We start from the raw sequence: 23912 nt of genomic DNA, 5'->3' as shown, positions 1-23912 counted from the left end.
GGGAGAAATCAAAGGTGCAGAGAGGCAAGAGAGCAGAAAGCACGTATATTTGATTTGTTAGCAAAGAAATTTTTGTAATTCTTTTACTCCCTGTGCCCATACATCTTTGCAATCCAACTTGGAAGGCCCTTCCATCAAGAGACAGATGACTCTGGGCTGGCTTTGTGAATTACTTTGAGCAGTAGAATGTGGCAGAAGTGATGGTGAGCTAGTTTTGAGCCTATGCCTTAAGAGGAATTTCGTTCTTTCAGAACCTTCTTAAGCTGCCATGCAAACAAAGTCTGAGCTAGCTGGCTGGGGGATGAGATCATGTGGAGTAGAGCAATGCCATTTCAGCAAAGGCCACTCCAGGCATCCAGTGATCAGTTGACCCTACAGCTGACTGTCACACAAGGACAAGTTCAGATGAGACCAAAAAGTAGCCCAGTCGAGCCTAGCCCATACTGTTTATATATAGAATTGTAAGCTAAATACATGTGGTGTTTTAGTCATTAAGTTTTGGGGTGGTTTGTTATTTAGCAAAGACTAACAGATACACATTTTTTTGTAGGCTAGCAGAGAACTAGATAGGTAGGGATAGTGGGAAATTAAACCAGGGTACAGGATAGGACCAGATAAATGCAGATTGTGCCTTAGGCCATAGAGACCTATTGGAATTTTTGTATAACAATCTTTGGAGTGCTGAGCCATTACAGAATTTTGGTTTTCAGGGGTAGGAACAATATTTAACCCACATGCCCTAACTTCTGGGGCCAATTATAAAGTCCCAGGAAAGTTTGCTGAGAGTCCTAAGAAGTTCCAAAAATCGAATGCCACAATGGGGAGGGACCCAGAGCTGGTATTTGCATGTGCTCAGCTTGACTTCACTAGCTCATGGCCTGGGACTCTCTGGATGTCCTATAGAAAAACTAAGGCAGTTAGTGGTAACTATGAATTAAGAGTGAGATCTTTAAAGGATACACCATTTTCTCTAGGATATCATCATAGCTTAAAATTCCCGTTAAGTCTCTAATTATTCCTTATGGCAGTGAACTGGGAAGAGCTCTTGGAATTGAGATCTTTTGTTTTTGGGTAGGTCCATATCCTTCTAACCCTCCTTCACTGGTCATATAAATATTCCTCCCTCTGAGCCTGGGAATGGGCCCTGCCTCTCATTTTCTCATCTTTTTTTGGGGTATTTGTAGGCATTTTTTTTTTTTAATTTACAAGTATTTTGAACATTTGAAGTTCATCTTCCTCAGTAAAGTGGCTGGTCAGCCTCACATGTGGTGTGTGAAGGTTAAATCAATAGGTGATGACTCTACCTGGCCTTTAGGGGGAGCCAAAAGCTCCATTCTGTCCTTCCTGCCTCCTCCAAGGTCCTTCATCTGCCTTCCTCTCTACTTTCTTCCTCCTTCTTCTGCACTTTAAATGGTTTATTCCTTTTGGTTGTTTCTGCTTTTCTTCCTAGATTCTTTCTTTCTCTCTTCCTTGGACTCGGGTTACTTTCCCCCCTCTTTATTTATTTATTTTTTTCATTTCAATTTTTCCATTAAAATGTTTTTTACTTAGTATTTTCTTCCTTCCTTCACTTTTTTTCATTCACTCTCTCTCTCTTCTCCCCTTTCTTCCTCTTCCCACTCCTTTCTTCCATCTTTCTTTCTAGACAGTGTTTGCCAAAGACTTGCTCTGACCTATGTGTGGCAGTCCAAGAGGGAAGGGAGGACAGATAGGGACCATACTCTGGTCCCTGGTATCTATTACCCATGTTTATGATGAAAATTAACTTTATGTCTGTTCTGTTCTTTTGTGAATCATATCAGTTTGGTGAAACTCTTTGGGAGAGTTTTCCTCTAGTCAAAGAGCATGTGTATGATGATGTCCTGACTTAAGGCATTAGCCAGGTAGCATTCAGGAAGTTCACTTTGGGGCATCTGGTATACCTCTAAAAGAAAGCAATCATTTTCCAGGTTGCTACACCCAGGCTTCCCTTCAAGTTCTGTGTCCAGCACCCCTAGGGAGAACCGGCAGGGATTTTCTTTCTCTGTTTAGAGCAAGTACCTTCTCACAGGATGCTGGAGGAACCAAGTAGGAGAGAGTGGGTAGGTCAAGCATGTAACATGGATGGGTAGAGGAGACAAAAATATAAAACTCTGCAGATTGTCTTTATTTCAGCTCCATCATTTTGCAGGAGGTAATGTCCTAAGGTTATGTAACTACACACAGATAATTCTCACCACAAGCCAACGATATTCAGCTCACGATCTTCTTTCATGATTAGAGGGGTGGTGCAACAGCAGTGAAAAGAAAGAAAAAGAGTGGCATTCTAAACAAAGGAATACTCAGACATGAAGACAGACTGAATGACTCTGAGGAGAAAATGGGGCTAAAAATTGATACCATCGATAATGTATATGCATTTCCTATGTGAGGCTCCATTTTAAGAACTTTGTAGGTGTTTAACTTATTTGAGCTCCACAATAACTCTATGAGATAGGTACTACTTTTATCATCATTTTACAGATGGGACCACTGAGTCACAGAGAGGTTCAGAAAATTATTCACAACAGGTGGCAGAATGAAGATTTGAATCCAAAGAATCTAGTGCTGGAGTCCACCCCATCCTTGGTATTAGACTCATTATCTCTCCAAATCAGACCAAGAGTGGGCTTAGTTTAAGGCGAAGGAGGGTCCAGGAGAGAACAAAGACCAATTAAACTTTTATTTATTCTGTGATACTCTCCTGATCCACAGAGATTGTCCCTTTCGTGGGGGAGATGGGAAAAAATTCTGGATATACACCAGTCTACAGTGTCCTAAACCACAGCTTGAATTCTGTCTTTAAATGTTTCATGTCTATTACTTTTGTTTCTTCAAAGGAAAGAAAAGCTTGTTGGGAATAGGGATAGAGCTAGTACACTTTCCTAAAATACACAGAAGTGGGTATTTAGCAGGGGTCCAGCACATCCTAATTATCTAGTGGAAGGTAGAGGGATTTCAAAGATGCAAGAAGGATAGCGGGACTCCTTGATGTATAAAGGGAGTACTAAGCTGCATTCTTAGGAACAAGTATAGCAAATGTTCCTGGTCTGAAGGGCACTGCTGACCAAGACCAGACAAGGAAACAAAGCCTCTTTTGATTCCCACTGTCCCCAACTCCAATTTTCTTTCATAAACTGACAATTTCACAAGTATTCTCAGTTTGAGTAAGTAGCCCATCAATACAACACGAAGACCTTCCATATTACATTATTATTCCTTTGGACTGAGTTCACTTTCTCTCAGTCTGAGTTTGCTGATGAGGGTTAATTTGCTGTGTGGTTCAGAAAATGGGAGTCTTTAAGTAACTTCTGGAGAGTGTCAAGGAAAGCCTCAATTCTTGCTTACTGATTCCCTTTCTTTCTTTCCACACCCCCCATTGGGCTCCTTGAGCCATGAATTAGGCGTTGGCTTTGGTCTTTTGTAAGGTTAGTCTGGGTAGTGTCTTTCTTCAGTGTGGCTTAGAGGTCTGCTCAGAATGAGGCTTCTAAGTCCATTTGTAAGTTCAAAACCCTGATTATTTTCTTTACCCATAGGCCTGGAGTTCAAGGACAAGGGTGGGTTTTCTGGAGGAAATCAGACAGGAGGCTCTTAGAATAAACATCTTGGTACTCATTCCATGACCCCTATTTACTTCAAAGGGCTGTTAAATACACCCAGGGCAGAGCTGGCTTCTGCAAGGGGCTTGCCTCCTTCTGGCATGCAGGCTGCTGGGGCTAATGATCACCCCAAACTCTGCTGCCCTATCCCACTCTCCTCTTTCAGAATTTCAGCCCTGCAACCTATCAGTCACGAGGACAACCTTTGCTTCATTCATTTGCAACTTTCTGGTCAGCCTTTGGAGGCTGTGGAAGCCAGTGAATAGCAAAGGCATGCAAGGAGTCTGCAGATTTATGCCTGGAGAAAAACTGAGGGTCTGCTGTGTGCAACACATCTTCCCAGCAACTGGATAAATAAAACTTAAAGAAAAAAAGAAAGAAATAAACGAAAGCAGAAAGAAACCTAGCCCTATCACCTCAGGCTTTCTTCAAAGAAGTCATTCATAGCATGGAGCTCTGACATGGGGAGGGAAGGGATTATCTGACATTTCATCTAAAAGGTCTTAAAAAGACAGGGTCCTCCAAATGGACTGTTCACTCTGTATATATAGCAGCTCCAAATACAATGTGAACAAAATTAAAAACTCTTGCAAGCTTTTGAGAAATTGCTTTGACAGTTTACCTGAGGTAGGGAAAGCAAGCCACAGCCCAGAAACAATCTCTAATTAGCAGATATAAATTTGTAGGACATTTGTGAGGGGAAGGCTGAGACCCAAACACAACCACTATTGTCTGTGGTCCTACCAGCACAAAGCCAATTTTTCTCAATCAATCAAGATATTGATTTCTTGTATGATTTGTTCAGTTACTAACGTATAAAGCTGACCCTGACCCATTCTTCAAGGATTTCTAGAACTTCCAAAACACTGTTTTTGGGAATATCATCCTTCTACATGAGTAAGGCCATTTAAAGAGATTTCAGAGCCATATATTTTTGTCTTTTTTCAAATCTTTTTTCTTGATTTTTATATTTGCATGAATATTTTCCAATTTCAAGATTTACTAAGAACCCAATAAAATTTAAATTTTTTAGAGTTTCAGAAAAATGTCAAGACTATGAGTGTGCACTTAATTTTTTTTATGGTTAATTTTGTGTCCATGAAATATATACTACCAAATATCCAAAGTTTATAATCTTTGAAAACTGTGCACTAGTTATTTAATATATGAATAGAAATATTTTTTTCAAATAAAAATTTTTTACTATTTGCCCAATCCTAAGCTCTTTTGATTCAAAAGCATTGTTTAAAACAGACTTTAAAATGAAATTGTTCACAAAATTATATAAAGTTTAGGGGAATAAAATATGTGACTTAAGTAAGAAGTACATATAATTTTAAATTAATATAATTAAAAATTATAACGATACCAAGGAGCAGATACATAAATTGTATTACTTCATGGGCTATTTAGGTTGGAAAGAAATGAATTTATCTGGGTTTATTATAGTCTCACCCAAACTGTTCCATTCAGATATGTGTCTGACTAAATTTAAAATCATCAGAGAATGATCCACACACTCAGTTTCTTAGGTGTCCTCTGCTCACTCTCCAGGTCTTCCAAACTACCTTACGTATCCAAGATTTCATATCTTGCTGGTTTAGGGCCCTGGCGGATGAACCTCTGCCAAACACTCTCTAATTCCTGCTGCCATCTAGTGGTGCATTCAGAGACTGCATGTAACATGGAGTTTGGGGACAAGAGAGGAGGGGAAGGAGAGAAGGGGTGTGCATGAGGCAGCTTGCTGGATCCAAATATGGTGAACAAAAATGAATTTTCAAAGTGCAAAGACATAAACAAATGTAAAAACTTATTCTGCAATCCTAATTAATGTAAATAATTTTACAGTTGCTTAGTATCGATCCCCAAATGAATAGATGTCATGTAGGCAAGAGTACCTCCACTTTTAAATATGACAACTGACTTCAGGATGGAAAGTGGGAGAAAATCATAGCAAGCTGGTCCTAACTGCAGCTAATCACAGGCCTTTGTTTAAAGTGGGTAACAAACGAAGACACTCAAAAGAGAAAAATGTGACATCTACCCAATTTGACAGCATTTCAAGGATCTGCTTGCTTCAGTTTATTCAGGTGCCTTTGGCTCAGGAAACATAGTTACGCTTGGTTACAAATTTTGTAGCTCAGACTGCTGCTGCTAAAGTAATCACAAAACCACAACCTCACAAAGCAATGTAACCTGGATGAGGTAGCTTCTAAATTTGAGACCTTCTGATCCCACTGCTGTGACAGTTAGGAAGGGGACATTTAACCTTTCCCTAGATTTAGCTGACATTTGTAAGGATCTGGGTCTCACCTATGTTTTTAGCATTATCCTGCTAATTCCCACAGGCCAGTAGAGGAGGATGAAAAACCATGCTTCAAGCACCAGAAGAAAGCAGTACTTACTGAAGGGTAAAAGACCACTTTAAACTCTGAACATTTTAAAGCATCTGAACATCTCATGGCAGGGAGAGTGGCTAAAATAAAATTTGTTATTTTAAATCACAGACTTTCACTGCTCCTACCAGGAGACTGAGCTTGTGTTCCTGCTGGTCATAGGGGAAGGGAATTGGGAATTTTAGACAAGCTATAGATGCCACATGCATGCATTAGTTTGGGGCCTGTGGTGCCATGAATGCAAGGTAGAACCAAACTCCATGGTCACACAATCTGTTTAGGACAGGTGTAGGCTTGTGTGAGATGATCTGCAAGAGTTGGATAAGGCTATATGTAAGGAGGTTGACAACGCACTCCCTGATCTGGGGAGTTTGAATATTTGATTTTCTTCTTGTCCCTCTTTTTAAAAAATTTCTTTCCAATATTTGCTGTTGTATGTTTACAAACCCCTTGGTGATATATGGGCACTCAAATATCAGGGTTAGAATTCATTTAATCATCTAATCACATCAAATCAGAACTTTTTTTTAGTTATATAGATAAGAAATTAGAGAATGACAATATTTGGCCTATCACTTATCTAACAACATGAGTAAGTATAGTTTTGTAGACAAAGTGTCTTAAAAGTCTGTTCCTGATCCTGTCATTCTTTTGATCAACACTTTTAAAACCCATGGGGTCAGCCTCTTTAATATCTGTCTTCATTTAAAATTTAGATTTCAATTATAGATTGAAATTCATTCTAAAAGATCCCAGATCCTACCCTGGAGAGTCTGGATCCTCTGTACCTTGTGCACACTGCTAGCATTTCTTTTTTTTATTATAATGTAATCATTCATCCCAGGTTTCTCTTTATCACTGGAGTGTGAGTTCTAGGATGTTCCAGGCCTTGCCTGGCTCTGAACAGGTTACAGAGATTAGACAAGATAAGGTGCATTGAATTGATACTTTCAAAGAATTCAGAGAAGCCCTGCTGACATGCTTCGGGTGTTCAGGGTTTAAAAAGACATAAGGAATCCCTTCCTTACCTTTTTTCCAGCTATATAACCTCCAGAGGATCCAAAGCTTTTGGTGAAGGTGCCCATGTACACATCAACATCATCAGGGTTCATTCCAAAGAATTCTCTGACACCCCGTCCAGTTGGGCCCAAGGCCCCAATACTGTGAGCTTCATCCATGTAGAGGTAGGCCTTGTATTTCTTCTTCAGAGCCACAATCTGGGGCAGATTCACAATGGAACCTTCCATGCTAGGAATAAAATGCTCATAATCAAATGCTCATAATCAACAAATACTTTCCTGTGAAGCTCTATTAGTCTCTCTTCTAACCGTCCTAGATAGCCTATTCTGACACAACTGGGGCCGGGGGTCAGGGACATATCATTCCTTTCTTCTCAAGGCATATATTTTTTTTAAAAAAAATAAGAAAGTCCTCTCAGTCTTGTAAGGGTGGTCTGGCACGTCTAAGCTACTTGAGTAAAATAATTTACATTCAATGAATTTGAACCACTTTGGGTTGTTACAGTTAATCTCCAAGCCAACAATTAACCCACCTTATTTTTGATCCAGTTTATTTGTAAAGCTGATTATTGTAACTAGACAGACCATTTTTGGCTTCTAGGTATTCTACTAGTTATAAATTGCTCTATGGTGACCCACTTTTTATCCACCTGCTTTTGCCTGTTTGGCCAGGCCTGTCTGACCTAAATTAAGTGCATGGATTTGCCAAAGATTAAAAGAAGGAATTAAAAACACACCAAAAACTGACTTAAGACATCATGGCATTGATTATAGCATAATAGACAATCCCTAGGACCTCTGTTCAGTACTCACTACCCGTCAAAGTGTTATTGGAAGCATCCTGTGGAGTTCCTTCTTTCTGTTCCTTTTGGGCAATGAAACGATGTTGAGCAAGTGTCAGAATCCCCCGAAGGGTTTAAGTTGTGTTCCCTACCAGAGAGTTTCTGATTCAGTAGGTCTAGGGTGGGGCTTTGAATGTGCCTAAGCTCCCAGGAGAGCGGACACCAGTGGTTGGGGACAACACTTGGAAGACAAATGCTACAGAGGAATCCTTTTGCTTTAGACCTAAGTATTTTATTTTTCATGGGATTGTAAACTGCAAAAACACTTAAATCTTCCAACAAAGGGAAAAATATAATGTCAATCAATAAAATTAAAATTTATATTTACATGTTTGTTGTTGTTGTTTGTTTGTTTGTTTTTTAGAATTCCATGGGTTTAGAACTTTGGACTTTCATCCATTCTCAGAAAACTGTGGGCTGTATCTACACTGCACACAATTTTGAGTGCCCTGACAGGCGAGTTTCACAAAAACACTCAAACTCAACATGCTCGCCACACAAAGGAGCTTGTCAAACAATGCTAGCACCCCTTTAATTTAGTTCAAGGACTAAATCAATTCAATCAAACAAAGTTGAACTACTGCTTCCTTTATAATCAGTTTATTAGATTAAATTTAGTGTATTTAAAAAAATAAGCTTATATGTGAGGTTGATTGGATCACAGTAGTGCAGCTGGTTGCATAGTTATCCAGACCAAAGTAGGTGGGTTTGAGGAGAGTATGATTATCACTGAGTGCAACATTTGTGTTTTTTGCAAAGTTACTTTGGATGTCTTCTCTTAGGTAAATTTGTGAGTTAATTCCAACATTTCCTTAGGTTGACTGCTTGTTGAAGCTGTCTGCATGGAAGGGGAGGCAGGATGGCCATCTGACTGCCTAAATTTAGACTATGGCCACTAGCTGGAAACTTGGGCAACTTATGTACCATTCTCTGCCTCAGTTTCTTCCTATGTAAAATAAGCATGACAATGGAGCCCTCCTCACAGGGTCTTTAGAATATAACTAGAAATCGTGCTTGTAAAGTGGCACACAAGTGCTCAGTGAATTGTTATTGTTCCTGGGAGGAGGCATGTAGGAGGAAGTGGTTGCAATGAGGTCTAACTTGGAAAACTGGGAGCTCTTGACAATGCCCTGCGTTGAATCTTCTAGGAATGAGGCATGTGGGTGTCATTGTGGGTGTCAAATATAATAAATGGCATTGGGCCTTTGGAATTCTAGAACTTTCTTCTCATCTTTAAAATGTTATAAGTTGGTGACACAAATATGCTAAAAATATTTGACATGCCACAAATAGCCGTTCTTTGTTCTGGAACTGAATTTGACAGGAGGCAGTTAATGTTGAATAGTGTTTATAGACACTCTCGGCAGGTAATTAACCATCATTCCATGGGGCTACTCTAGTTGATGTTAGGAGCCTGCCCACCTGGTTTATATTTTTTCCTCTAAGATTAATGACTGTACAGTACTGCTGATTTCTGAAGTTAATGCAGGGCACACATCGAGTCCTAGGGAGAACTCAGCTGTTTTCATTTTCTCAGTGTGATCATATTTTAATTGAACCTTTTCTTTTAGTGGGATATTAAATCTTGCATAAAAACTATCTTATTATCATGAATTATTGTAAAAAAAAGCACCCAAAACAACAAAGAAGAAAGAACAGCATTTTGTTCTTTGTAAAGGAAAGATTATATTTTTAACTTCAATAGAAGAAAAAACAACTAAAGTATAACTATAAGTAAAGATAATTCCATCAGTTAATTTGAAAACTCTGTGCAGGGACTTGAATTATTCTTAAACCAGCAAGACAGTGAATCATTTCTTTATATATTTTCTATTACATAGTGTGTATTAGCTAAGTGACAAGACTCCCTTTTGAAATCTCCCTCTCATCACCTTTCTCTCCACATATAAACCATATTATCCACTGGCAGGATTGGAAATTAAACCATTGGTTGGCCAATTTGCATGTGGAAAAATCACCCTGGTGGGTCCAAAGATGAGAGGAGGTGGGTAGGGAGAGAGTTATGATTAAAAATAACTATTCTGGGCTGGGGATGTGGCTCAAGTGGTAGCATGCTCGCCTGGCATGCGTGCGGCCCGGGTTCGATCCTCAGCACCACATACAAACAAAGATGTTGTGTCTGCCAATACTAAAAAAATAAATATTAAAAATATTAAAAAATAACTATTCTTTCATTATTCTTTGCTTTTACGTGTTTAAACCATAGAGATATAGGATAGTGTTTTACCATTAAAGTTCTCAATTCTTAATTTATACTGTTTTGGAGAGCCAAATGGATTACTTAGTCTATTCTTAAATCAGATGGCATTCTGAGACTTCAGCATAAGTTTATATGTACATTTTTTTGAAGTTTGGGCTCCTCCCATGCTAGTTTAGGTTCCAGGTTATTTGGGATATTTTCCTTATCTAGTATGTTTTTAAATAATTTTGAGATTTCTGAACCACCGTGAGTTGATAAGAAATCTAGATTTCTCAGAGACAAAAAACCCTACAAAAATATGATTTTAAAACAATAGGAAAATGCAGATCAGAATACTAAAATAATACTATTGCATTCTAATATTTACATAGGTATATGGAAATCATGGGATCATAAATCATAGATTTATTGAGACTTCAAGTTTCAATCTCCCCATTTTATAAAGAAACTAAAGTCTAGATAGACTAGTTATAAAAGTTGAAATGAGTGATCTTGGGTTTCCATGGTTACTTCCTTGGATGTGGACAGATGGGCTGACTCTTGTGTTTCTATTGAGCCTTTGTCCTACCAAGGTCACCTGGGTTTAATCCTAGCTCTGCTTTATCTCATTTATCTGTCTTGGGGAGAGTTATCTAGACTTCTCAGCCTCAGTGTCTTCATCTTCAAAATAACCTCAGGGGCACTGAGAGGATTATTCAAGATTGCATTTGTGAAATACATAGCAAGGAGCAGACACATGGTAAATTATGATTCCATCCTCTGACATCTGCTCTTGGTGTGAATGAAGCGCAAAAAGCTTTGCGGCCAATATATGTTGCAACTTCCTCAATTGTAAACAAATATCATGAAGAAGACAACCACTCTTTGTGTGGCCTTTCTATGGGACAGGCCTCTGACAAAGACCAACTTATATGATCTCATTTAATACTTTCAAAATAGCTCCTTTGAGGGTACATAGTTGAAGGCAGCCACATCAGGATTTGAACCCAGGTTCCAGACCTGCCTACAAATCCTGACTCTTCTACATTATATATAAAAATAAAATAACATGTACAGTTGGTGACATTAATCATAATTGATATAACTTAATAATAATAATTATTATTATATTACTTTTGTGGAGTTTTTTTTTTGACTCTTTTGTCTTGGTACCTAGTCTTTTTAAATCTTTTTTTTTTAAATTTTTATTTATTTATTTATTCTAAAAAATACATGACAATAGTGATACCTCTCAGGAACTTTCTGATTTGGCCGACTGATCTTTTTTGGCATTATGAAAAATATATGATATGTGAGCTCTTTGTGGTGGGGGTACTTTTTCCATGTTGACAGACCACGAGCAAGAGAAAAAAAGAAAATCCTAGAAGTTAAAATTCAAAGGAGGCTTTGAGAAGGCATCACCTAGATCCGTGTTCATAATACACCTCTCAAAAGTGGAAGTACAGTTGTAAACTATTGATTTTACATTTCTAACTTTGGAAAATCCTCTGGGAATGATTCCATGTTTTGGTGATAGCTGAAAATTAGAACCCCTGTATGAATACTTTCCCATTAAGGTTTGCTAAAGAACTCTCCTTAGGCTAGCCTTATTTTACAGATGAGGAAACTAAGGTTCCATGTGGTATTGGCATTTTCTAAGAGGTGCCTGATTCCTGTCTATGAATAAGACCTTTCGGGCATCCTATCATGTGCAGATAGGATAGGAGCCTCTTTGTTAAGAATGTCTATGTCAAGGGGAGACTTCACTCTGCATAAATGCCAGGTTGATTGAGATGCTATGGTAAACTGCCTCCAACAAGTACAGCCTGCAAGTATTCCTATCCTTGTGTACTCAAGTTGATTCTCTTATCAAGAGACAAGGTCTAGGGCTGGGATTATAGCTCAGTGATAGAGCGCTTGCCTAGCATGTGAGAGACACTGGGTTTGATCCGCAGCACCATATAAATATAAATAAATAATAAAGGTATTGTGTCCAACTACAACTAAAAAAAATTAAAAATATATACAGGCAAGGTCTATTTCACCTTCTTGGAATCTGGGATGGCCTTATGATATGATTTGGCCAACAGGGCATGACAAAAGTGATGCAGTTTCAGTTCAGGGGCAATCCCTTAAAATGATGGCAGCTTCTGCTTTTGCTCCTTTGGAAGCTAGTTGTTGTGTTGTAAGGAAGCTCTGGCTAAATAGTCAAACAGAAAGAGAATATATGCAGAAAAAGCCATGTGAAAGAGAATAAGGCACCCAAGTCAACAGCCAGTACCAAGGGTTAGAGGTGTAAATGACATAATTTTGGATATTCCAGTCCCAGCTGAACTCTCAGTTGAACACAGTCCCAGGAAGAATCCAACATAGAGCAGAAGTACTGCCCAGTTGGTTCAGATGACCCAGGTAGAATGGAGAATAATAAATCACTTCTGTGTAAACCATTGTGCTTTGGGGTGATTTGTCACATAGCAATGGACAACTGAGCAGTTACCATTGCTAATGCAACCTAAATTATAGGTTAATGCCACACTGGCTTGGAGCCAGAAGTCCACACCTGGCTTGCTTGTCCTTCTGATATCATGGTAGGACACAGGCCCACATACCATTAACAAATTCTTCAGCTGAAATGGTTTCTCTGTGTAACTAATGAGAATATTTGACATTAAAATGGTGGTGGTACTCTTAGTTTCAGCCATGGTTAAAATGCCTGAAACTTAATTGTCCATCAGTAGAATCTAGTTCTGTTTATTTGTAATTGATTTCAGTTACTCTAGTTAAAGGAGATGCCTGGTGTGCTTTCCCTTAGCCCATATATACTCCCACTAGTCCAAGTCTGAATGACAGGTGTTTGATAAGGGCTGTCTTCTTCCTTTCTGAGGCTGGCACTGGCACAAATGACACAAGGAGAAATAGCTATACTTGAGGTTATGACACAGAGTAAATATGAGATTGCTCGTTAAAATTAGCAAGTTTAGGATTAGTGAAGAGTTAATTATTATTATTTTTTTTTGTTTTTTTCATGCTCTAAGTCTCATAGAGCTGATATAAAAATTAGTTTATTATAAAAATAGTTATAAATGATTTTTATTATTATTAACTCATGTATACATTTATACACATGTATCCCTTCTGTCATGGATAATGTTTTTTCATCCTGAGCTATTTTTTCATTTTTGATATTGCTCTTGTTTTCTCTAATTTCTCAAGTTTGGCATTCATAACTTGTGATGTTCATAACTTGTGATGACTTCAGTTGTGTTTTTTATTAGTTTTCTGTTTGTGTCTTTACTGGCTTCCCTTTAAAATATATCAAGTTTTAGAGATAGTCTTTCATTTAAAATTTTTCTTTTATCTCATTATAGCCAATTAATTGGGGAAGCTTGTTAAAAATGCCTACAAAACAATCTAGAAAGAAAAATACATGACTATTTAATCTTATAATTGAGTAACAAAGCCCTTTATGAGTGTAGAAAAGGAAGAAATTTAAAAGTAAGCATCTGATAGATTAAATATGATATTTTTTTTGTGTGCACTGGAGATTGAACCCAGGGGTGCTCTTTACCACTGAACTAGATATCCAATCCTATTTAATTATTTAATTTTTTGAGACAGGATTTCACTAAATTACTGAGGTTGTTCTTTTTTTTTATTGATTATTTAAAGCATTACATAGCTCATGATATATCATATTTCATACATTTGACTCAAATTGTGTTTTGAACTCCCATTTTCACCCCAAATACAGATTGCAGAATCACATCTGTTACATATTCACATTTTTACATAATGCCATATTAGTGACTGTTGTATTCTGCTACCTTTCCTATCCCCTACTATCCCCCCTCCCCTCCCATCTTCCCTCTCTACCTCCCCTGCTGTTGTTCAATTCTCTCCCTTTTTTTTCCCACCCCCTTGCCCCTCATAACCTCTTATAATTCTGTGTATCATTGAAGGTCTCCTACTATTTCCATGTGCTTTCCCTTCTCTCTCCGTTTCTCTCCCCCCATTCGTCTTTGTTTACTGTAGTCTTTTCCTCATGTTCTTCCTTCCTGTTCTGTTCTTAGTTGTTCTCTTTATATCAAAGCAGACATTTGGCATTTGTTTTTTAGGGCTTGGCTAGCTTTGCTTAGCATAATCTGCTCTAATGCCATCCATTTCCCTGCAAATTCTATGATTTTGTCATTTCTTAGTGCTGCATAATACTCCATTGTGTATAGATGCCACATTTTTTTTATCCATTCATCTATTGAGGGGCATCTAGATTGGTTCCACAGTCTAGCTATTGTGAATTGTGCCGCTATAATCATTGATGCAGCCGTATCCCTATAGAGCATTGAGCAGGGTTTCTCAACCTTGGCATTACTGCCATTTTGAGCTAGATAATTCTTGATGTCTTGTGCATTGCAGAATGCTTAGCAGCTACCCTAGCCTCTCCCCACTAGATACCAGCGGCATCCTATTGCAAATGTAGTAACTGAAAATTGCCAAATATGCCTACATTGGGGACAGTTGAGGACCACTAGTTCAGAGTCCCAAAGACTTCTGTATTAGTGCCACACTGCTGGGTAATGGGACCTTAGGAGGTAATGATAGGTGATGCAGGAAGTAGGCTATGAGAAATTTAAAAGCCTCCTTTGCAACCCCTCACTAGCTCTGGGAATATTCAGAACAGCAGTACTTTGGGAGGCAAGTACTAGAGTTAAAATTTTTAAAAAATATCATAATTATCATTATGATTTTAAATATGGGAGAATTTGCCTGTTTCTAAAAGGGATGGTAGTGTATTTCTTTAGTTATTTGTTTCTCAGTTGTTATGGTTTGAATCTGAGGTGTCCTCCCAAAGCTTTTGTGTTAATAAGGAATATTCAAAGGTGAAATTATTATATTATGAGAGTTGTAAACTAAACAGTCCATCCTGGTTTGAATGGATTAACTGGGTGGTTAAATGTTGGCAGCTAGTGTACGCCTAGAGGAGGTGGCTCACTGGGGGTGTGTCTTGGAAAGGTTTGTCTTCCCTGCAGCCCCTTCCCATCTCTCTCTGCGTCCTGGCCAGCATGAGGTGAGTAGCTTTCCTCTGCCACTTTCCTTCCACCATGATAATCTACCTCACTTCAGGTCCAAAGCAATGAGGGTGACCAACCATGGACTGAGCCTCTGAAACTGTGAGTCTCAAATACATTTTTCTCCTCTAAGTTGGTTTTGTCAGGTATTTTGGTCATAGCAACGTAAAGCTGACTAACACATTACTTATGTAAGAGAAACACGTGCAGGGATTGATCAGACTAGCCAGCTGAAGGTAGCTAGTTCTTAAGTCTCCTTTGCAGTCATACTCCTCCTGGTTGGAAGGTTAAACAGCCTTTCTTTCCTTTTAACATTTTTCACTTCTCTATCATTATTTCATAGTAAATCTCTCCCTTGAATACTCTAACATTAAGATTATTTGAGAATTGATTTAGGTAGGAATTGGTACCTCCAAGATAATATTTCCTTGGCCTATGGATTAGGAAACCCAACAGCAAAAAAAAAAAAAAAAAAATGCTTAGATGTGATTTTCATTTTAACAATGATAATTCGTTTAGGTAGAGAATGAATCAATTTATATCATAACCGGAAATATAAAAGTACAGCTATGAATGGCTTAGTGTTTGCCCAACTTAAAAGGAGACAGAAAAACTTGATCCTGAGCATATATTAAAATGTTAAGATCATCACACTGCCATCCTCCCTCCTCCCTTGGCTCTGGAGAAAGCTTTTTGTCTTCTGATGCCAGTCACTGAATGTGAAGTTGGCCAAATTCAGAAAGCAGCTGGTGGTTGAATGCACTGTCTAGTTAGCGGAATCAGGGGCCACTGATTGAAATTAATATTACAGAGGAAAGGCAAGGAACATTCTGATGTTGAGTAACTCAGTCACAAAAGATGTCTAAAACCCCAGGGCAGGTAAAGGTAGTGGAAAGAATCAACACAAATTAATTATGAGAACACTTCTGATGAAGGCTTCAAGAGCATGTGAACCTCCAAGGTGTTCCACCATATGCAAAATGTCATTGAAAAGATGGAGACCCAAGGACTGACAACTCCCGTAAGTAACTCTGTTTCAGGTTTTTTTTCATAATATCCATACCTAATTTGTTTCTTCATTTACCTAGGAAAGGTCAGTTTCCCCCCATCGATCATCCCTTCTATGGGTGTTAAAATGGCTGTGGTTATTTACATACCTGTAGATGCCCTCTACCAGGATGAGAATCTTCTTCCAAGCTCTGCGGGTTCGAGGCTGACCATAGATGATAGCTTCTCTCAGGAGCTTCTCTAAGTCTTCTATATCTTTACATAATCAAAAAATTAATAATAATAATAAGATAGATAGATAGATAGAGAAAGAGAGAGAGAGAGAGAGAGAAATTGAGTCATGAGAGGGTTTTTCTTTCCCTCCCTCATTTTCTCTCCTAAGAAGTTGTCAGGTAATTTAGGTTCACACTCAGACTTGAACTTTCAGAGAACTAAGTTAGAATCAGAGAACACCAGGGACGACAGAACTCTATTTCTTAGTAAAACTTAACTCTCTTGAGATGAATAGCTGGATTTGTATGAGCAGGCAGAGTCAACCCTTTCTGAAGGTGCGTGGTTTCCAAGGCTCTTAACGGTTTCTTCTGCTACATTAAAGAGCTTGAAATTCTACATTTAATGCATCTCTTAAGCTAAAGCTTGTTGTCAGGTTAAAATGACTTCTGAGAGATACAAGTAACTCCCACTCAGGTATTGTGCAGACTAGCATACTAGGATTTAGTTAAGTTTTCATGGCATGGCGACTTTGCTGGTAAGGGATCTCACTTCCTTTGCTGTGGGACTTGATTTTTTTTCTTGGTACCTGGGATTGAACCCAGGGGTGCTTAACCCCTGAAACACATCCCCAGCCCTTTTTATTTAGAGATGGGTTCTCACTGAGTTACTTAGGGCCTTGTTAAGTTGCTGAAGCTGGCTTTGAACTAGGATCCTTCTGCCTCAGCCTCCTGAGCCACTGCAATTATAGACATGTGCCATCAAGCCTGGCGGGGCTTGATTTTTGACATCTTTTAATCTTAGAAATTTCAAAACTATAAGAGGGTAGGATAATTAGTCCTCCTTTGTAAAATATATTTGCAGAGTTCTGGACACATTAATAATAGCTCCTGATTATTGAGTCCTGTATGTGTGCATTCACCCTTCCAAGCCCATTCATTCTTTGTTAAAGTTCATTTAATCTGCATAAGAACCCTCTGAAGAAAGTACTAAAAATATGTCCATTTTATGATTTAGGAAACTGAGGCACAGAGGGGTTTGGTAAACTACCCAAGGTCTAGATCATACATGGCAAAGTCAGGATTTGACCTCATAGTCTGTACTGTGATTCTCATTTGTGACTGCTACCCTTACTGCTTTATGTGAAAACCATGTGCTATCTTCTCAAACTCCATGATAATGTAGAAAGAAGGAGGAAAGTCCAGCAGATCATCCTTGTTAACATTTACTGACAAATATAATTAACAGTGCATTTCATTTATCTGCAATTTGATGTAGATGGCTGGGCTTGGGTTGAGAGATTATGATGAACTTGTCTATCAACTTAGCTATTTGGTGTGTGTGTGAGCGTGTGTTGGTGTGTGTGAGTGTGTGTGTGTGTGAGAGAGAGAGAGAGAGAAAGAGAGAGAGAGAGAGAGAGAGAGAATCATCAAGTACATTTGAGCAAAGTACATTCAATAAGGTGCCTTCATCTGAATAGGAGTAGGCTTGGATAAATCAGATTTTGCTGGCTCAGTTTCAGAACATTTTTGCAAAGGAAACCTTGGTTTCTTTGTGTCTCACAACCTGTCACCAGCACCAACATACTATCTTGAGCTCTGACATTCAGAAAAAGTATATGACATGTAACTAGGAGCATTATGTTCTAGAAAGCGCTCTTGGAAATCCAAGACTTAGCTCTAACACACTCTTTGACATCCTTGATCTTCTTAAGAAAACTCATAGTGTATTTTATGAAGTAATGAAGAAATGAAGAAATAATTCTTTATTCAAATAAATAAGGCCTTACATATTGGCAAGAGCCCCTTTTTAGTGTTTCATCAATCACATTTGGCATCATATGTGAACCAACAGATAAAAAATGTCACTTTTATTTCTTTAATTATACAGAGACTAACTTTCTGGGTGATACATCTGTTTAGTTACAGAATTAATCAATGGTAATGATAACATGGGAATCCGTGAAAAAAAGAAATGAAAGAGATGGTAGATTTTCATTTTATTTCATGCCACTATTTTTTCCTTTTGTCTGCAAAACAGGTTTAATGATATGCCTGGCATCAGTATTGTTTCCTATGCATCAAGTACGTCCTAATTGCCAAATATATGAGGCTTTTACAATTATAGGCTTCTTTCCCCCCAATCCTGTCCTATTAGACATACGAGTGGCATTTGATATAATTCAGCCTGTACTTAGCTTTAAGTTTCTCTCCTCTAGTGTTTGGACACCATTCTTCTTTGGTTTCTGTTATCCCTCTTCCCACTATTTCTAGTGTCCTTCATAGGAGCTATTTCTTCTTTCTATCACTGTTCTTTTTGATGTTCATCTCTTGTCTTTTACTTTGTCATTTATTTGCCAGTGGTCTCCACCCTCAGTGTGAACAGAATACATCATCTAGGGTTCTGATCAGCATGCAGACTCCTGATGTTTCTATTGAGATTGACTCTCTCCTGAGAGTTGGTGTGAGATGAGGCCCAGAAGTTTGCATGTTTGGGTTCTTAGAGCTCTTGGATGCTTAACTGCAAGCCAGATCTCTGTTCTGGGTTACAAACTTGTTTTCCAACTTTATAATTCTTTAGACAAATCCGTGGGTATCTCAAACCCAACATTTCTAAGATGGAACTCATGGAAGATTGCATTATTAGACTTATTTCCCACTCTCCCTTCATTTGAGTTTTTTGCTATATGACTTTGCCATTTTTTCCTACTAAAAAGGTAGACAACCTGCCTCTTGACTGGGGTTCAGCCAAGTGAATATCTTGGGTTAATCAAGTGTAAAGAGGAGACAGTTTGCTAGTTCCAAATACAGGTTGGAAAAAGGCCTCATATATTTCTATTCTTTCTCTTTAGCTTCTGCTAGTGTCTTGATAAGAAAAAATCCCCAGGCTAGTCCACTAGTCCCGGGATGGTCCCAGAAAAAAAAAAAAAGACAGGCAGGGCTTAGTTATCCCAACCCTCCTACAGTCTCAAGTGAGAAATAAGTGCTGATTTTTATGTACTATTGAGGTTTTTAGGTTATTTGTTATAACAACAGGGACCTTATACAATCTCAAAAGGCCCTTTCTAGTTTAGCCTCTGCATATTTTTCCGACATAGTTTCTCAGTGTTCTCCAACACACAGTCTCCAAGCTCTTCCTGTTGTCTATCTGAACAGTTCCACTCATCATTCAAACATCAACTCAAAAGTTCCTGGTCAATAATGGGGCTTTCTCCTCAGTGCCCCTCACGACTCATCTATTCTTCTTTTAAGCACCTATAACAATACTAATTATTGATTTAAACATTTCTCCTCCCTGGAAGACAGGGGCCTTCTCTTCTGTATCTTTCTAGCCAAAGTCCAAGTATAAATATTAGGGACACATCAATATTGGATTATTGGATCGATTCTCTTTTCATAAAAGTAAAGACCACTTTTAGATATAAGTAAAAATTATTAGAAAGGATAATTGCCAACTGTCTGTGACAATTCTTTAATTATCTGTGCTTTTGTTTTTGTTTCAAAAACAGGTCTATCTCTTCTGAATGTTTTTTTGGGTGCATGTTTTATCATTAATCACTAGATGGCAGCCAAGGAAACAAAAAGTAGCTCTGTCAAATTTTCAAGGGTCATCAACCCTCACTGGTGTTGTTATTGTCATTTATGCTGTAGACTGAGTGTCTAAAATGTTGAAAGAACCCATGTGATTGGAGGAACTTGTGTCCCTTTTCTCCATCTATGGCAGGCTGTTAGCCTCTGAATGAATAAAGACATGCTCTATTTAAGGGATGTTTTTCCTTTCGGAACTTGAAATTTGGAAGTTTTGTATAGAAATGATACATGATGTGGATGACTCGAATGCCATCCTTATAAAAACCAGCTCAAGTGAACTACATTTGCAATCATTTTAAGATGGATATTGCAAGATTTTGAAAAATCTGTAAATCCACAGGCTTTTTCTTTCCCCTTGAAAACGTCATATACGCCCTCTACAGGGCTAGTTTTAAAATGAATGCCACTAGTCCTACAGAGAAGTTTCTCTCTTCTTTTAATAACAAGCAGAACATGAAAATAAGCCATTAAGTGACATGATACATTTTATGCCTTTTCCCCAATGAAACCAAAAGGATTCCTAGTGCCTCCCAAACTGTGCCTCATCATTTGTCACTTGAATAGCAAATTCCATGAAGAGAGGCTTTTGGTGGACTTCACAAAACCCCCAGTGTGCACATACTGTATTATCTGCATACAAAAAAAAAAAAAAAAATCAGAGATTTTTTTTCCCTCCTGGTTTCCCCTGGGAGGGACAAAATCACTGACCTAGAATCACAGAAGTTGGACAGGGAAAGGGATGACTTCACTCAGCCTGAGTTCTGTACCCACATTAGCCTTGCTTAGGCAGTTTCCTCTCTGGTTCTGCAAGTATTGCTCTGCAAGTCTCTGTGTGTCAGTTTCAAACCCGTAGGATTCAGGGGATTGTGATTTATGTTCTGTAGACCTTGTGGGATTGTGCCATTTCCCAAGCCACCTGCTAACATCTTCGAGGGATCTTTAAGTAGTAATACTTACTACGTCCCTTATTCTAGCATTATGTTAATCCCTACAACAATTCTGAGAAACAGGGAAGAATGACTAGGTGATTTTTTTTTTTTGAGAGCAAACTAATGCCAAATTTGTTTAGGAAAAAAAAAGTCCCCCAACAAGCCCATTTTTGTTGTTTTATAAACTTGTAGTTCCAAGTGTTTCTTATAAGAAAACTCTGAGATGTGGAAATTCAAATAAAGGAATGATTTTTGACACTATCAAGGCACACGACACGATTGTACAAAGTTGTTGTAAAGTCATAATGACATACTATGTGATTATGATCATTCTAAGTTTGAGCATCAACAATGCTTTAGATGTTACTCACCACAAAATCTGACTCACCAGGGAGGTTTCTTTTGCTCTGTGGAGAACCAAGAGGATGGACCTGACAAGATGGTTGTGAATATTTAACTATCAAAAATGAAAACGTGGAGGCTATGGTCCATGGCTGGTACAACAGGCCTGGTCTTTCACAGATATGGTCAACTGGATTGCTGAATTACTACATATCTGGAATAATCCAAAGATGTGTTGAAAACTGCAATCAGGCTTGGATGACACATATACTCGGCAAGCCCGAGCCTGTACCTGTCCTTAAATTCAAAGCCCTGATAACATCAGCAAGACTGCTAGATGTGCGAAAGCTGTAGATATGATCTTGAGAAAAGACAGCATCTGAAAGCATGGGCACCAGAATCTTCCAAGAGGGGCAGATTAGGTGTAGTTCTAAGTGTATCTTCCTGAGGATGAGAACTGGATGCTTATTTCTGTTCCTTTTTTACTGTAGAGTGACAACACAATTCCTCCTCCCATATTTTTGCCATTTGTCTCCTGTTGTGGATTTTTGCTTCCACTGAAAGCCTGGATTTTGTGTGAGGGCTTCCTTCATTGCCCATTTCTATGCCTTGTCTCTCTTTCAGAAGAAGGAGATCCTGGTTTCCTGCCTCCTCTGCCTCCCCTTTGTGTATGTTTCCTGGTGTGGTTGGTGGCTTATCTTTTATCATTCAGGGCTTCTCAAAACCTATCTCCAGCTGCATTAAGACTTTTTTTTAGGAGTGGCATGGGCATGGGGATTGAACACAGGAGAGTTTTACCACTGAGCTTCATCCCTACATCTCCAGTCTTTTTTTTTTTAAATTAATTTAATACAAGGTCTTGCTAATTTGTTGAGGCTGGCTTTGAACTTGTTATCCTCTGGCCTCAGCCTCCTGAGTCCCTGGGATTTCAGGCGTGCACCTCCTTGCCCAGATAGAGATGCTTTTTGGTTCTTACTCCATGGGATACTGATCAAAAACATTTTCACATCTGCATAGGATAGGCACTCAACAGATATTTTATAAATTAAAAAATGGATAGATGATAATGAATGAATGCTACTCTTTAGTGTTTCTCCTCTCTTGCTCCTTGTTATTACTTCTTTTGTTCCCTTGGAGATTTGTCCAGTTTAATCCTTTAAGATTCAGCCCAAGTGTGGGATAATTATGAGTAGGTATTTAAATGTGAATGATAAAGAAATTATTCTTTTATGATGGTGATAAGGAAGATTGCCCCCTCCCCTTGTTTAGTCTTTTGGGGAAAAATCATAATGGCTAACTTTGACTAGCAAAACAAATATTTTTCTGAAAGTGATTTTTATGGAGTTTATTTTCTATGAAATCACTGCGAGTATTCTTGGTGCACAGAAAAGTTGGTGCCTTTACATTTTAAAACATATTGGGCAAATATGTTGGTACAGATTTTCTTAGCTCTGGATTGAACCAAAGTATTTGCCCAGGACAGATGTCTTGGGCTTAAATCCCAGCTCTGCCTCAAACTAGCTCTCTGTCTCTAAGCAAGTCACCTCACCACTTTGTGCCTCTGTCTCTTCTCCTATAATAAAGGGGAAATAACAGCAGATGCGATGTGATATAGTTGTGAGACTAAAATTATAGTGCATATAAAAGGCTCCTTGTAGCAAGCTTTCTATATTGTTAACTTATGTTAAAAGATAATTTATCAGATGCAGAGTCTCTGATTTGATATCTAGCTCCTTGATCCATTTTGAGTTAACTTTTGTGCGTGGCGAGAGAAAGGGATTCAGTTTCATTTTGTCGAATATGGATTTCCAGTTTTCCCAACACCATTTGTTGAAGATGCTATCCTTCCTCCATTGCATGCTTTTAGCCCCTTTATCAAATATAAGATAGTTGTAACTTTGTGGATTAGTCTCTGTGTCCTCTATTCTATACCATTGGTCCACCCGCCTGTTTTGGTACCAGTACCATGCTGTTTTTGTCACTATTGCTCTGTAATATAGTTTGAAATCTGGTATCGCTATACCGCCTGATTCACACTTCCTGCTTAGAATTGCTTTTGCTATTCTGGGTCTTTTATTTTTCCATATGAATTTCATGATTGCTTTATCTATTTCTACAAGAAATGCCATTGGGATTTTGATTGGCATTGCATTAAACCTATAGAGAACTTTTGGTAATATCGCCATTTTGATAATGTTAGTTCTGCCTATCCATGAACAGGGTATATTTTTCCATCTTCTAAGATCCTCTTCTATTTCTCTCTTTAGGGTTCTGTAGTTTTCATTGTATAAATCTTTCACCTCTTTTGTTAGGTTGATTCCCAAGTATTTTATTTTTTTTTGAGGATATTGTGAATGGAGTGTTTTTCCTCATTTCCGTTTCAGAAGTTTTGTCGCTGATATATAGAAATGCCTTTGATTTATGCGTGTTGATTTTATATCCTGCCACTTTGCTGAATTCATTTATTAGTTCTAGTAGTTTCTTTGTAGACCCTTTTGGGTCTTCTAGGTATAGAATCATGTCATCTGCAAATAGTGATAATTTAAGTTCTTCTTTTCCTATTTTTATGCCTTTGATTTCTTTCGTCTGTCTAATTGCTCTGGCCAGTGTTTCGAGAACTTAATAGGACACCCATAGCACAAGAGTTAATAACAAGAATCAACAAATGGGACTTACTTAAACTAAAAAGTTTT

General features: G+C 38.2%; 1 protein-coding gene across 1 annotated transcript in view; it reads right to left on the bottom strand.

Annotated features, from left to right (window-relative positions):
• Positions 1 to 23912, bottom strand: part of SPTLC3 (serine palmitoyltransferase long chain base subunit 3) — a 146520-nt gene that overhangs the window by 38878 nt on the left and 83730 nt on the right. The window contains exons 7-8 of the mRNA XM_081291357.1: positions 16298 to 16403; positions 7042 to 7261 (exon numbers count right to left, since the gene is read on the bottom strand). Coding sequence (XP_081147483.1) covers positions 7042 to 7261; positions 16298 to 16403 — 326 coding nt within the window. The remainder of the gene's footprint in view (positions 1 to 7041; positions 7262 to 16297; positions 16404 to 23912) is intronic.

This window comes from Spermophilus citellus (assembly GCF_964194105.1).
Source record: "Spermophilus citellus genome assembly, chromosome: 4".
NCBI classification, from domain to species: Eukaryota; Metazoa; Chordata; class Mammalia; order Rodentia; family Sciuridae; genus Spermophilus; species Spermophilus citellus.
Note: the sequence above shows the minus strand (reverse complement) of the source record. Positions and strands in the feature narration are given on the sequence as shown.